Raw genomic sequence first — 13,458 nt, 5'->3', positions numbered from 1 at the left:
TACATTTCCAACACACTAGAGCAGCAAGAAGTAGAAAGAGAAACACCATTTAAAATCACCCTAGACAATATAAAATACTTAGGAATCTATCTACCAAAACAAACACAGCAATTATATGAAAACAACTACAAAACACTTTCCAAACAAATAAAACTGGATCTAAACAATTGGAAAGCCATTGATTGCTCATGGGTAGGTCGACCTAACAGGTCCATAGATTTTTGCCCTTCATTTGTATGCCCTGATAAGAGTTAATTAGATTTGAATATAACATTCTGACCTAAGGACTCATTAACCTCTCTGCTCATGAAAAGACAACTGTGCATTTGGGGGTTGGGGGAGCAGCTATATGGCTCATTAGATAGAGAATGTGGCTAAGAAACAGGAGGTTCTAAATTGAAATGTGATCTTGGACACTTATTAGCTGTATGGCCCTGGGTTAGTCGCTTAATCCCTATTGCCTAGCTCTTACACTTCTTCTTCATTGGAACTAATACTTAATATCTCTTCTAAGACCAGTCAGGGTTTAAAAAAAGAAAAACAAAGATTATTGGGGGCCTCAGAACTGTGCGATTCAAGTATCATCTCTTAGGGCTCATCATCATTATCCTAATATTCTATAATTATTTAATCAGTATTTGTATTGAGATTAGTTTGATTAAATCTGACTAACTCGATGTTGGGCTGAGGCTACCTAATTTCAACTATCTCACTCCACATTTTTACAAAATGTGGCACATCTTATGGCAATAGGACAATATCTTACTACCAGAGATTCATACATCACTAACTCATAAGGACATCCTATCTCAGTTTCTAAGCAGGTGTGACATTCTCTTTCCTCATCAATAATCACCTTCAGAACAGCACTAATATGCCTATGAAACTGTTTTATTCAATCTTCAACACTCAATAATCTTTGTTACAAAATAGCTTTCAAATGTTGGGCCCTTCTTTCAGTCTAACTTTCTACCAGTTCCCAACTCCTTTGTAACACGGTGGATAATCTATTACTACAAATATTTACAAATCATTCAATCTGGACTGATGCTGAAAGGAGGAACTAATGTCCTACTATATTTTATTTCATCCCAGGGAGGCCCAAGACCAGGGGTTTGCTAGTAAATATTCAACAACCAGTTCTCTAGAGGACAATGTACACAAATGCTTTTAAGTTTGTTCTGTTTTATTGACATTTTATTCAACACCTTCTTAAATAAGGTTTGACAATGACTAGAACAATAAATCAAATCCTGATTTGAACATTTGCTGATTTCTGAGATGTTGATGCTCATGTTGAAAATTTAGCAAGGATTCTTCTGAACTGATTCAAGTGTTCAGAAGCTTGATTCTAAAGCTGCTTTATGTAGAATGAAATCAGTTGAACATCTCTCTTTAATTTCAACTTTCTACTTATAAGCAAATTAATAAGCCAGTTAGAACATGAGTTAATAGCAAAACAGTACTAATTATGGCCATTGATAACCATATAGAGCACTTTCAATACTTTCTTCTCAAAAACTGTGTGAGGCAGGTAGTTTAAGCGTTAGTGCTTACATTTTATAAAAGTCAAAACTGAGGTGCAAAGTCATTTATTAATGTGGTGAAGAGAGGGGGCATAACTGCTTTGCAGAATTTTTCTGTCAGTTAAGGAGGGTTTTAGAATCTTGGGAAAAAGTTGAGTTGGTCCTGGGAACTCGTGGAGACAATCAGGGTCCATCTGAGCTCCTTCTTTAGATTGAAACCTGGCCTATGTTTTGCAGCTTTTCTTTTAAAATTGTTAATTTAGCTAATTCATTTAATCTCCCTACCCTACCTTATTCCCACCTTCATTTTCCCTACCTGAATGTCTGAGAAGTTTTGGAAAGGAGAGCAGTTCTGAGTATTAGTTTCAAACTCTATAGTTTAGTCAAATAGGGCTCACCCTTGTTACAAATTTACCTATTGAATCATTGTATCCAGTTTTCCTACCCCTTTTGGCTACAAATCCTCTAGGGACTGAAGTAGGCTGGTCCCTACTGAGTCTCGGGTTCCTGCCTCCTTTCCCCCACCTGAAGTTTCTCTAAGCAGCTGTTAGGGCTACCTTGTATCCTCTACCCTGCCAATCTACTCTAGAAGACAATAAACCCCATTTGTCTTTAATCAAAACCTTTTGGCTACTTCATTAGTTGATTAATGAGAGAGGGAGGAGGAGAGAGAGGAATAACATACTCTCTGGAGTTTGAGGGAAGCTGAACGTATCCATTTTGGAGGAAGTGAAACTTCAATACTTCTTTCTAGTCCCTTCCTGTGAAACTGACTAGAAGCCTCAAGTCAATTTCAAGCCATTCTTGGCTGGCTCTAACCTTGCTTTGTAAAGTGTCCCTTTTACTCCAAGGGCTCAGTCTGTTTCCTTTCAGTGTTTTGTCTGTAACCAGAGTATCCAGTCTGTATTTCCCTGCTGTTGTTGCCTGCCTTAGATTAACTCATCCTCTCCCTTGCAGCTCTTGGTACCTTAGTGTTTATATTCCCTAAACTCAAACATTCCCTTATTTCTCCTACCACTCAAGTACCAACCTTCATCATTGTACCTTCCTCATTCACTATATTGCCTTAGGGATTCACAAACCCTATCCACAGTGTCTATCTTCTATTCCAACCTATAGGCTAAGCCCTTATTACCTCCCTGCAATATTCCCTTATAGCCCCTAGCTTCAGTCCCTTTCTGCCTCCTGAAATTCCCTTATTACATCACATGGAAAGTGGCAGAAGTGGGATATAAACTCAAGTCTCCTAATTGCAAGTTCTATTTCCTTTCCCATTTATAAACTCCATTTATAAAAAAGGATTTGTTAAATAACTTACTATGAGCTACACACTGTACTCAATACAGAGGATATAATTAAAAGAAATGAAATAGTTCCTACTTACCTTACATTCTTTCTTTTTATTTATTTTTTATTTAGAATATTTTCCCCTGGTTTCATGATTCATGATTTTTGTACCCCTTTTCCCTCTCCCTCTCCCAGAGCCGACAAGCAATTCCCCTGGGTTATGTATGTATAATTGTTCAAAACCTATTTCCATAGTATTCATATTTGCAATAGAGTGATCTTTTAACATCAAAAACCCCAATCATATTCCCATCAAAACACATGTTTTTCTTCTGTATTTCTGTTTCCACAGTTCTTTCTCTGGATGTGGATAATGTTCTTCTCATAAGCTCCTCTTGATTGTCCTAGATCCATTGTTGCTAGTAGAAAAGTCTATTTGCCAGAATGTATCAGTTTCTTCGTACAATGTTCTCTTGGTTCTCCTCCTTTTGCTCTGCATCAATATCTGGAGGTCATTCCAGTTCACATAGAAACACTCCTTTTAGCACAATAGTATTCCATCACCACCAGATGCCACAATTTGTTCAGCCATTCCCCAATCGAAGGACATCCCCTCATTTTCCAATTTTTTGCCACCACAAAGAGCGTGACTATAAATATTCTTGTATATGTATTTTTCCTTATTATCTCTTTGGTGTATAAATCCAGCAGTGGTATGGCTGGATCAAAGGACAGACATTCTTTTAAAGTCTTTTGCACATAATTCCAAATTGCCCTCCAGAATGGTTGGACCAATTTACAACTCCTCCAGTAGTGTATTAGTGTACCAATTTTGCCATATCCCCTCCAACATTTGTGACTTTCCTTTACTGTCATATAGACCAGTCTGCTAGGTGTAAGGTTGTTTTAATTTGCATTTTGCTAATCAGGAGGGATTTAGAACAGTTTTTCATGTGTTTATTGATAGTTTTGATTTCCTCATGTGAAAATTGCCTATTCATGTCCCTTGACCATTTATTGATTGGAGAAATGCTTGATTTTTTTTTAAAGTTTGACTTAATTCCTTATATATTTGGGAAATTAAACCTTTATCAGAGAGTTTTGTTATAAAAATGTTCTCCCAGTTTGTTGCTTTCCTTCTAATTTCGCATTTGTTTTGCTTGTACAAAAAACTTTTAAATTTGATATAATCTAAGTCATTCATTTACATTTTGCAATATCATCTATCTGTTGCTTGATCTTAAATTCCTTTCCCAAAGATCTGACAGGTATACCATTCTATAATCACCTAATTTATTTGTGATTTCACTCTTTATATTTAAGTCATTTTCCCATTTTGAATTTAACTTGGTACTTACCTTACATTCTAAAGGAGGGAATAAAAAAGATACATGTAATTCCAACATGTCTGTAATACATTCATCCAGTTCCTACTCATAAGAGTTCTCCACTGACATAGTTCAAACACTATCTTCTGCATGAAATAATTTCTAATAGTAGCACTCTACTTCTCAAACTATATAGCTACTTTATATATATATATATGTATATATGTATACATATATAAATTTTATATGCTTATCTCTTTCCTCTCTCTCTCTTTCTCTCTCTCTTTCCTCCATTAGTGTAAGTTCCTGCTGAGTAGAGATTGTGTTTTCATTTTTTTAATAATAATATTCCCAGCACCTGACACAATTCCTGGCACATAATAGTCTTTTAATAGATATTTGGTTATTGATTAACTAATAAATTCATACAGGATGAATATAAAAAATAAATACAAATTGATACAATGCATTTAAATATAAGGTATGTAGCCAGGAAGGGTACAGTACTAGCAGTTCAGGAGATGATGAAAGACTTGGTATAGAAGGCAATATTTGATCTATCTTGAAAAAGTTTGGTATATTATGAAATAGAGATGTGGAGACAATGCATTCTAGGTATGGGGGATAGTGAAATGTCAGTTCAAAAAACTAATGAAACATGAAATGTACTATATAAGGAACAAAGGAAAGGCCACATTGGTTGGATCTCAGAGTTCTGGAGTGGGAATAATATACAAATAATTGTTTTACAGGGCATTACAAGCAAAACTCTTTTGTTTATATTTGGTTCTAGGAGGAATAGGCAACAACTACTGGAAATCTCTGGTTTTGCATTGGAGAATTATGTCCCCATCCGTATCCTGTCAGCCACTTATCAATGACTTCCATATAGTCTGCATATGGCAGAGAATTGGGAGAGATAACTGAGACATTGGATGACAAAACTAGGATTCTAAAAGGACAACAAAGGCTAGAATTTTAAAGAGTTGAAAAAATTAATTATAAAGTACAGACACCTTTCTATGGAGCATTTCCTATGAAAAAGACCTAGTGAATTAAATGTACTACAAAGCATGCAAATGAGGAATGCTGGGGCAGAAAAAAATTACTGATTGGACATTATAAATCATTAAATAGATGGAATATATCTAGAACAAAAATGAATAGGGCCCCGTTGATATCTCTCCTGACCCAATCATTGAACTCTTCAAACATGGACCCTTCCTATGTTTCCAATCTTAGTTATTACTCCTTTTAACTTGACCTATGGTCCAACTATCTTGGTCTCCTTGTTATCATCACATGGTGCTTGATCTCCCATTTTCTGAAGTTCTGTATAGGCTGTCCATGAAACTTACAATGTACTCCCTCCTTACCTGTTTCTCCAGAATCTTCTATTGTTCTCAAATTTAACTCATGACATCTTTTGTAGGTATCTTCTCTTGATGTCCCCACAGTAAGTGATTCCTCCCCTGAATTTAACTTGTATCTGCTTTGACTGGTCCTTGTGTATATGTATTTAAGTATATGATACCTCTCCAATTCAAGCACACTTCCCAAGTGCAAGGATGTTTTTTGCATTTGCTTTGTATCCCTAGTGCTTAGAACACAGATAGGATAAGTAGCTTATGGATGCTTTTTAATTAATTGTACGGAATATTGGGCTCTGTTCTTAAAAATACACTTAGAAGATACACTGAAAACATGAATTTTATATATAGTTGACCAGTAGGATGACAATGGATGGAAAGCAAAGCCAAATAAGCCTCATTTCAAGGAAAATGTTTAGTGCATATAAAGAAGGAACTTGGGGGAAGGGACAAAAGTTGGCTTTACACCTTTGAGGGACCCTCATATGTAAGATGAATTATAATAAGTCCTAAAGGTCAGAAAATAAGACCCACTCAGTGGCAGAAATTTATAGATAGGTAGATTTTAACTCAAGGAATAGCTGAAGAATAAGAACTATCCAAAGGCAGAGACTGACTATGAGGTAGAGGTCCACGAACAGAACCCTTCAAGTACAAGTTGATTGATCACTTGTCATGGATAGAATCTACCAACTACCCTTCCCAACTCTTCTCCAATCTATATCCAAGGAAGAATTTTCTCTCCAACATTCCAATGTTCTCCTTACAAATAAAGCACCACATAAATTAACTTTGTTTTCTTATTGGAACTATAACAATCTACTGATGATCATGTAGCAAGAACAAGCAAGTCTATTACTAAAGGACTTTCTCTGTTCCTTTGTTCTCAAAACTACATAGAGGAAGGTCTGAGAGCAAAGAATCTACATTTCTGCCATACCAAAACAGATCAGTAAAAAGTCAAACTATTAGAATAAGCTTCTAATAATTCTTCTCTTTGGTCCAAGTTTAGGCAGCTTGGTTAAGAGGGTGCCTGCTGACTATTCTCCAAAAGGCTCCTTTCACTTCTTTGTTTCTTAAGGTATAGATGACTGGATTGAGTGCAGGTGTGACAACTGTGTACATAAGAGCAGTTGCTTTGTCTGTGGCTGGAGTATGGGCAGCTTTGGGTTGAAGATAGGTAAAGAGTGCTGTGCCATAGAAGAGAGAGACCACCAGGAGATGGGAGGAGCAAGTGGAAAAAGCTTTGTGCCTCCCAGCAGCAGAGGGCATTCTCAAAATTGTTATGAGAATGCGGGCATAGGAGCAGAGAATGAGGAGGCAGGGGCTCATAATGAAGAGAACAGAAACAGAAAACATAACTATCTCATTTTGAGAGGTATCCACACAAGCCAGTTTCACCACTGGCATGATGTCACAAAAGAAGTGCTGGATTTTTCCTGTACCACAGAAAGGGAGGGTGAAGATCCATGTGGTCTGGGCTATCTCCACAACCATTCCTGTAGTCCAGGATGCCACAGCCAATTGTATGCAGACTCGAGGACCCATCAACAATGTGTACCGTAATGGGTAGCAGATGGCAACAAAGCGATCATAAGCCATAGCTGCCAAGAGGCAGCATTCTGTCAACCCCAGGATGGTGAAGACATACATCTGAGCTGCACAATGTAACACACTCATGGTCTTGGGTTCCACCAACAGGTGCACAAGCACCTGAGGCACCACACTGGTGATATAGCACATCTCCAGAAAGGACAGGTTAGTCAGGAAGAAGTACATAGGAGTGTGGAGGCTGGGGCTCATGCAAATGAGGAAGATGATCACCAGGTTTCCCAACACAGTGAATGTGTATATGGCTAAGAATACCACAAAGAGCACGGGCTGTAGCTCACCAAGAGAGGAGAAAGCCACAAAGATGAATGTGGTGCAGGGGGTCTGGTTTTCCCTCATCATTGGCTCAGAGCTTATCATCTGCAGAGACAAACAATACAGATGGATAAATGCATTCATACATGCATGTACAAATGCATACACAGATTTATTTTCAAAGTTGCTTCCTAGAGCTTTACACTAAACTAGCAACAATGAAAACTAGCTTCCTAATGCTAAATATTTAGTAATATTTAGTAAAACAGTAAAAGTAAGCACTTAATGAATATTGTTTAGTTGATTGACTAATATAATAAGATATGTCACAAGTCAATCTTACCAGCCTTAGCTTTCAGGTCCCTCTGTTGAATCCTTTGTCAAAATGCAAATGGTTGAAATAAAAATTATCTTTATGTAATTAGAATGTAACTTGCTACTCATTTCAACTTAATCAGGATAAGTAACTACCCAGCACATTCATTGACTGTATACAAAAAGTAACCATTGCTTATTTCCAATAATCTCCTTTTCCGTTAGCTCTCTCTAAGTATTAAGTTTTGCAGAAAGGTATATCAGAACCTACCTCCTTACAAATGTAAATGTTTTTTCCTGTATCTTTTGCTTTCTCTCTTGAGGGCTCTGTGCACGAACAGTTTGGTGGAAGAGTAGATGGCAGCATTTCTACTCTTGCTGAAGTCCTTTGGGGCTAGAACCCTAATAGTCCTTTGCCTTTCTCTCAGAGGAATGAGTAAAGAGACAATAACACTAATCAGTGTACAATTGAACTTGTTTTTATATGTGCAGCAGATATTCCAGACAAACAGCTGCTTCATGTTATATCATTTCACTTTTCCATCAAAAGCTTTAGAAATCTTAGGTCACTATACATGGTTATCCTCATGTAATCCTTGAAGAAAAGTCATGGGATCCTTTCCACATAGTGAGTATTTTCTCTACAGTTTAATGGTAGAGGAAAAAAATAGGATGATTATAAATGCATTCTTTGGTCAAAAATCCTAATGTTGGAACAACTCCTCAACTGCTTCAGTGTATAATTAAAAACCTAAAATCTGCATGGAGTCTATGGAGTCTATATCTACAAATATTCTGAATAAATGTGGAGGGAAACTTTATTTTGACAATTTAGGATCTTTAACTCTTAGATTCTCATCCATCTCTACGTGAAAATGCAATCTATGTTCACAAGATTAAAAATCTCGAAATTAGTCCATAATATATTTTAGTTATAGAGAAATAGAAGAGGTTTAAACAAAAGAAATGTTTCTTAAATTTGCATGTACTTTGAAGAAAGATAAGAGTGATTTTCTTCATGTTCCTGTATACTTTTCTTTTTCTTTTAAAAAAAAAACCCTTACCTTCCATCTTGGAATCAATACTGTGCATTAGTTCTAAGGCAGAAGAGCAGCAGCAATGGCTAGAAAATGGAGGTTAAATGGCTTGCCCAGAGTCACAAAGCTAGGAAGCGTCTGAGGCCAGATTTGAACCCAGGACATCCTAGCGCTAAGTTTGCATCACTTAGTTGCCCTATATTTCTTTTGATTGTTTTTCTTCCTAATTGAATGAGTAGTGATCTTTCTATCTCTGAGGAAATTATTTTTTAAATTACCATTTCTTACATATGCTGATGAAATAATTTTATTAATTCCTAAAATGTTCTTTGCTGCTAAGAATAAGGAGTTGGTCTAAAACTAGGTTTATCTCTGGGATTTTCAGACTCTTGATTTCACCATTTCACAAAGGGTAAAGAAAATCAGATATTTTGACAAACCAATACCTTTTAATGGAACCATTATTAAAGCCTAAGAACAGGAGTATGGTTGCAAATGTTTAACAACCAGTTATCAAGGGACAATGTGCCTGATATGCTAGATATACTTTTAAGTTTAATTTGTTTTATTGAATTTCCTCATTCATAATTTTATGTAAGACCTGACAATGAAAAGAAAAATGAAGTCCTACTTTGGAGTATACACCAATTTTTGAGGTGTAAATGCTCACATTGAAATGTCAACAACTGGATCTCCTAACCCAGTTCAAATATCGTCAGAAAACTCCTGCCTAAGACCCAGAGGTAGATCTGTAAGGTAGAATGAAATTATCTTTAATTTCTTTTTTTCTTTAATTTCAACTTTCTACTTACAAGAAAATTGCCCAATTAAAACAAGAGTTGAAGGCAAAACAGAGTTCTAATTAAGACATTTAGCACTTTCCTCTCAACAACTTTATGAGTTAGGTAGATCAACAGTGGCAAAGATTTCAGAGAGGTCAAGGAGAAGAAGATTGAGAAAAAGTCATTGAACTTGGTATCTGAGTGATCACTAGTAACTTTGGAGAGAGTCATTTTAGTGAATGGACAAAGTTGGTAGTCAGATTGTAAAGGAGGGAAAGGAGAGAAAGTGGAGTCACCTATTATAAATAGTCTTTTCAGTGGGTTTAGCTATAAAGGGCAAAAGGCAGTAGTCATGAAATTATCAAGTGAGGTTTTTTCCTAGGATAGGGGAGACACAGGAATGTTTGTAAATGGTAGGAAATAAACCACAAGAAATAAAATAAGTTGTTTTTTTAAAAACTGGTAATGGCAGAGGATGACAGAGTAGTCATCGTGTTGGAGGACACAGGATTTAGCCTTGAAAAGAAGACCACTTTATCAAGTGAAACAGGAGTGAAGGAAGAGAGAGAGGTGTTCACAATAAATGCCTTCAGTTTTTCCTGTAAAATATGAGTCAAGGTTCTCAACTGAGAAAGTGGGGGAAAGGTGAGCCATGGGGAAGTTGAGGAAATATGAAAAGGTTTGGAAGAACTCTATAGAGAATGGAATAGTGAGTTGATAAAATATGTATAGTTGGATTACCCAGCAATAGTGAGGGCCCAAATAAGGTTATATAACATAAATTTGTAGTGAACCCAGTCAGAATGGTTGAGTGACTTTCTCCACCTTCATTTAGCAGTGGGAGTAGACTTGATAGTTTTGTGAGGAAGATTATTTAGTACTTATGTAGGAGACTTAGCAGGAAGGGCTGGAGAATTCCACATGGAATGGGTAAGTAGGAAGTGCCTTGCTCTCTCTCTGAGAAAGACTTCATGGTGGTTGGGACAAGCTGTAACTGACCCTGGGAGACCTCAGAGCTAGTGGAGTTGCACCCTGATTCCCTGGGATCTTGAAGAGTGGTGAAGATTGAAAGCAGAGGACATCAATCCTGCAAGACAGCACTGAGTAGGGAAGTGGCCTGTGATCTAGTGAACAGCTTGCAGACTTCAATCCCTACCTGACTACATCAGTTCTGGAGGAGTTGGTTCCTGGCATCCTGTAACATCCCTGGAAGAGTTGTGAGATCCCAAGTTCAAGCCCTCTTCCCCAGGTCCTTAGCCAAGCTGTCAAAACCTGGCATAAGCCAGGTTGGCTAGGGATCTTACCCTTTTTGACTCCAGTCCTGGGTTATTAGCCATAGTTTACCTAACTCCCTTTCCAATCCCCTCATATTATTATTAAATAGATTCCCTGTGTGTTTTTAGTAATTTTAGGTCCTCATTGTGTGTACGTATTAATCTGTATTTATTTCAGGCCAGGTGGGGCTGAGTGACAGTTGGTCAGACTTAACTGTCATTTCAGTCAATTGTCTTTCCCTTGTAGTTAAACTTGGTTCCCAGACTTGTAAAGTCTCACCCATTCTCCCTTCCTGTCTCCAATCCACCCAAGTGAGACCACAAGTAATATTTAAGGCACCTTCCCTGGTTTTCCCCTTTAGAATAGTGATAAATGATGGGAATGATCTAAGGTTGAGATCTGGCTGGCCATAAGAGTCAATATGATAAGGGTTTTAAAGATTCAAGAGAAATAAACAGCAGAGTTGAATTGATTCACCAAAGAGTCAAGATGAGGTGAAGAAGAGAGAATGACTTATTCAGGAGAGAAGACCTGCTAGAGAATTTAGGGATGAAAGGACTGAAGGTAATGGTGATGGTGAAGAGTAGGTTTGTATAAAGAAGGAAAAAGTAGAGCTGAAAAGCTAATAGATTATTTTTGGATAGGAGAACTTGAGAATGCTGAAACATAGAGATGGGTAATTGCAAGATTTGTAATCTACTAGAAATATGCCTGATGGGTAGCCTCTGCTCTGGACCTACCCCTTTTTTCTTCCCTATATATTATTTTCCTTTTTTTTTGCAGCTGGACTCATCTACACTGGAAACATCCAGTCTTATATTCTAGTCAAATCTCTACAGAGGATATTTCCAGTCTTGATAACCATTTCTTTTTTAAATTTTTATTTAGAATATTTTTCTATGGTTCCATGATTCATGACTCTCCCTACCCCTGCTTTCTCCTTGCCGCTCCCAAAGTTGACAAGCAGTTCCACTGTGTTATATATGTATCATTGTTCAAAACCTATTTACCTGTTATTCATATTTGCAGTAGAGTGATTATTTAACATCAAAACCTTAATTACATCCCTATCACACTATGTGGTCGATCATATATTTTTCTAATTCATTTCTGGTTCCACAGTTCTTTCTCTGGATGTGGATAGCATTCTTTCTCCTAAGTTCCTCTGGATTGTGCTGGGTCATGCATTGCTATTGGTAGAAAAGTCCATAATGTATCAGTCTCTATGTCCAATTTTCTCCTGATTCTGCTCATTTCACTCTGCATCAATTCCTGGAGGTCATACCAGTTCACATGGAAATCCTCCATTTCTGTATTCCTTTCAGCACAATAATATTCGATTACCAACATATGCCACAATTTATTCAGCCATTCCCCAATCGATGGACACACCCTCGTTTCCCAATTTTTGCCACCACAAAGAGCGTGACTATAAATACTTTTGTATGCATATTTTTTAATTATCTCTTTGAGGTACAAATCAAGCAGGATATGGCTGGATCAAAGAGCAGGAATTCATTTAAAGTATTTTGGCATAGGTCCAAATTGCCCTCCAGAATGGTTGGGCCAATTCAAAACTCCACAATTTTGCCACTTCCCCTCCAACATTTATTGCTTTCCATTGTTGCCAATCTGCTAGGTGTGAAGTGATACCTCAGAGTTGTTTTAATTTGCATTTCTCTAATCAAAAAGGATTTAGAACACTTTTTCATGGGCTTATTGATAGTTTTGATTTCATCCTGTGAAAACTCCCTATTGTAAGATTAAAATCAATATCCAATAACTCCAAGAATAACATTTTTTAAACATTTATTAATATTTATATCATAGAAAAGTTAACATTGGTTACATGATTATGCTCTTACTTTCCCCTTCACCTCTGGACCTCCCCCTCTCCCCTGGCCGATATGCATTTCCACTGGTTTTAACATGCATCATTAATCAAGACCTAATTCCAAATTGTTGATAGTTGCATTGGTGTGGTACTTTCGATCCCCAATCATGTCCTCATCAACCCAGGTATTCAAGCAGTTGATTTTCTTCTGTGTTTCCTCTCCTTGAGTTCTTCCTCTGAATGTGGGTAGCGTTCTTTACCATAAATCCCTCAGAACTGTCCATTGCTTTCTGCTAGTACAGAAATCCATTACATTCGATTTTACCACAGTATATCAGTCTCTGTGCACAATGTTCTTCTGGCTCTGCTCCTTTCACTCTGCATCAATTCCTGGAGGTCTTTCCAATTCACATGGAATTCCTCCAGTTTATTATTCCTTTGAGCAAAATAGTATTCCATCACCAGCATATACCATAATTTGTTCAGCCATTCCCCAATTGAAGGGCATGCTCTCATTTTCCAGTTGTTTGCCACCACAAAAAGCGCAGCTATAAATATTTTCGTGCAAGTCTGTTTATCTATGATCTCTTTGGGGTACAAACCCAACAGTGGTATGGCTGGATCAAAGGGCAGGCATTCTTTTATAGCCCTTTGAGCACAGCTCCAAATTGCCAGCCAGAATGGTTGGATCAGTTCACAACTCCACCAGCAATGCATTAATGTTCCAATTTGGCCACATCCCCTCCAACATTCATTACTCTCCCCTTCTTTCATTTTAGCCATTCTGCTAGGTGTAAGGTTATACCTCAGAGTTGCTTTGATTTGCATTTCTCTAATT

At 37.2% G+C, this 13,458-nt stretch overlaps 1 protein-coding gene across 1 annotated transcript; it reads right to left on the bottom strand.

The window, feature by feature from the left end:
* Positions 1–6,519: 6,519 nt before the first annotated feature.
* Positions 6,520–8,021, bottom strand: LOC123248637 (olfactory receptor 10C1-like). Its single transcript, XM_044677479.1, has 2 exons — positions 7,964–8,021; positions 6,520–7,482 (listed from the first exon to the last, which is right to left on the bottom strand). Exon 2 carries the CDS (start codon positions 7,480–7,482, stop codon positions 6,520–6,522), a length of 963 nt encoding a protein of 320 aa, XP_044533414.1. The 5' UTR covers positions 7,964–8,021.
* Positions 8,022–13,458: the final 5,437 nt, after the last annotated feature.

Source organism: Gracilinanus agilis, chromosome 5, assembly GCF_016433145.1.
Source record: "Gracilinanus agilis isolate LMUSP501 chromosome 5, AgileGrace, whole genome shotgun sequence".
Taxonomy (NCBI): domain Eukaryota; kingdom Metazoa; phylum Chordata; class Mammalia; order Didelphimorphia; family Didelphidae; genus Gracilinanus; species Gracilinanus agilis.
This window is presented reverse-complemented; position numbering and strand designations above follow the sequence as displayed.